We start from the raw sequence: 2,209 nt of genomic DNA, 5'->3' as shown, positions 1-2,209 counted from the left end.
ATTCCGTGTGTTTTTGTAGGGTCTCTCTCTCTCTCTCTCTCTCTCTCTCTCTCTCTCTCTCTCTCTCTCTCTCTCTCTCTCTCTCCGAACTGGGTTACTTTCTATAACTCCTTTCATTTTTTATCTCATTCCAGAATTCCTACTCAAACAGAATTTGACAGGGGACGAATCGTCTCATATATTACGAGTGATGAAAACGAATTCAGCTGACAGAAACTTACTCTTCTCCCAAATTACTTTTAGATGTAAACAGAAAAGTGAGGGAAAATATTAGATTTTCTAAATTGATATAATTGAAAATTATACTACTACTACTACTACTACTACTACTACTACTACTACTACTACTGCTACTACTACTACTACTACTACTAATAATAATAATAATAATAATAATAATGTTAAAAATCCTGTTATTTTCCTTCCTTAAATTGACATTTCAGCAGAATTGTGTATAATACTTGGAGGAGGAGGAGGAGGAGGAGGAGGAGGAGGAGGAGGAGGAGAGAGAGAGAGAGAGAAGAGAGAGACACAACGTTATAATACTACCAGTAATGTCAGGCTATAATCGAATATGATTGGTTGAAGAAGTTTACATCCACCAATCATGAAAGGCTGTAAGCTATATAACTGTCCTTACGGAGTGTTGCCAACATACGTGTCCTTATTTAGGTGAATATCAGCAAGGGCTCTTGTCCAAAACATGCCCGTTCTATTTGGTATGGTGCCTAAGGGAAAAAACAAGGCTTATGTTACCCACTGGACTTATCCAACCAACCGAGAAGGTTTCCAGTCCATTTTACCGTATGCCAGGAAGTCATCTCGACTCTCTTTTACATTACCATAGTTAGTGATCGTAATTACAATCGATAAAAAAAAGAACACTTAATAACACTTATTATTCATTTGTACATTATCTATTTGTTTATAATTTTAATTTTTAAGGTTGAAAAGTGATGGTAGCATCAATAAAATAAAATATTTCTATTTCGTCGTCGAAAGGAAATTCGGTATCAGGCAGTGACAGTCTTCAGTAATTGAAAGAAAATCTTACAAAGTCATTTTTTTATCTCAACGTCAACTTTCCAGTAATTCGACATAATTCGACATCAAAGTTCTTCTTCTTCTTCTTCTTCTTCTTCTTCTTCTTCTTCTTCTCTGTTCCTTTCGTTGTCTTCAGAAAGTTCGTCCTTAGTAAGCGGCGAATAATTCCAAGACCTTCGTGTAAACATATTCGTTGGCGTGGATTCCCCTGTTGGTACGGAAAGAGAAAATCCAAGGCTTTAGAATTCTAGTAACTTCTTCGTCTCCACCTGCTATCCTTTTAAGGTAAGGGGTTCCCCCCCCCCCGTTGCCTTTAAAGCTTCTTCTCCAAGTACTTTTACTCAGCAGCTTCTCCTTCTCCCTCTGTGAGTAACTTCTTTCGTCTCCAAATTCTCCATGTTATTCTATTCGTCTTCATCTCAACCTACTATCCTTTTTAAGCTAAGGGGTCGGTTGCCTTAAAGCTTCTTCTTCAAGTACTATACTCGACAACGTCTCCTTCTCCTTCTCCATTTATTTCTTTGCCTCTTCCGTCCCGACTTTTCCCCACGCAAGTCTAATTCTTTACAGATGTGCAGACCATCTCAGTCTCGACTCTTGTCATATAAGTAATCTTTACAACTCCTCCACTTTTGTTCGCTCCTTTACTTTTTAGTCTCTCACGCAGGGAGGGAGATCCTCACTTTAGTTAATGTATTCTAATTCCTACTACAACACTTCTTTCGTCTCATTTTTATTCTTCTTTCATTAATATTATTACAATCATTTTCCTTACTCTTCTCAGGACAAGCGATGGAGAGGGTAACAAGAATTTCGTTTGATTACTGCTTCATATCATCAATTCCTTTTGAAGACTAAGAGGAGAAGTTACATTCTTTAAAGAAGTGGATAAGTAATGTGACCCCTTTCTCTACTCTAAATCTAGATATGTTGTTAAGGATACTCTTAAACTCCTTAAGCTTTAAGGGGACTTTATAAAGTCCTCATTGTAACAAGGAATGTCAGATTTCAAGAGTATAACATTATATCAATATTTACACTCACGAAAAGGAGTCTTATTTTATCTTCATTATTTTCTTTCTTAATCATAAAATACTTGTCATCCGATAACTTCAGGACCTTCCAAGTCTAACAGTAGAACATTTATCTTACTAACGAGAGAGAG

At 36.6% G+C, this 2,209-nt stretch overlaps 1 protein-coding gene across 1 annotated transcript in view; it reads right to left on the bottom strand.

Annotated features, from left to right (window-relative positions):
- Positions 1-969: 969 nt before the first annotated feature.
- The window catches only part of LOC135209358 (uncharacterized), a 68,177-nt gene continuing 66,937 nt past the window's right edge, over positions 970-2,209 (bottom strand). The window contains 1 exon segment of the mRNA XM_064242056.1: positions 970-1,252. Within this exon segment, the coding sequence (XP_064098126.1) occupies positions 1,192-1,252 (61 nt within the window). The 3' untranslated portion in view covers positions 970-1,191.

The sequence above is a fragment of the Macrobrachium nipponense genome, chromosome 37 (assembly GCF_015104395.2).
Source record: "Macrobrachium nipponense isolate FS-2020 chromosome 37, ASM1510439v2, whole genome shotgun sequence".
NCBI lineage: Eukaryota > Metazoa > Arthropoda > Malacostraca > Decapoda > Palaemonidae > Macrobrachium > Macrobrachium nipponense.
The sequence above is the reverse complement of the archived record's forward strand: the minus strand, read 5'-3'. Positions and strand labels throughout refer to the sequence as shown.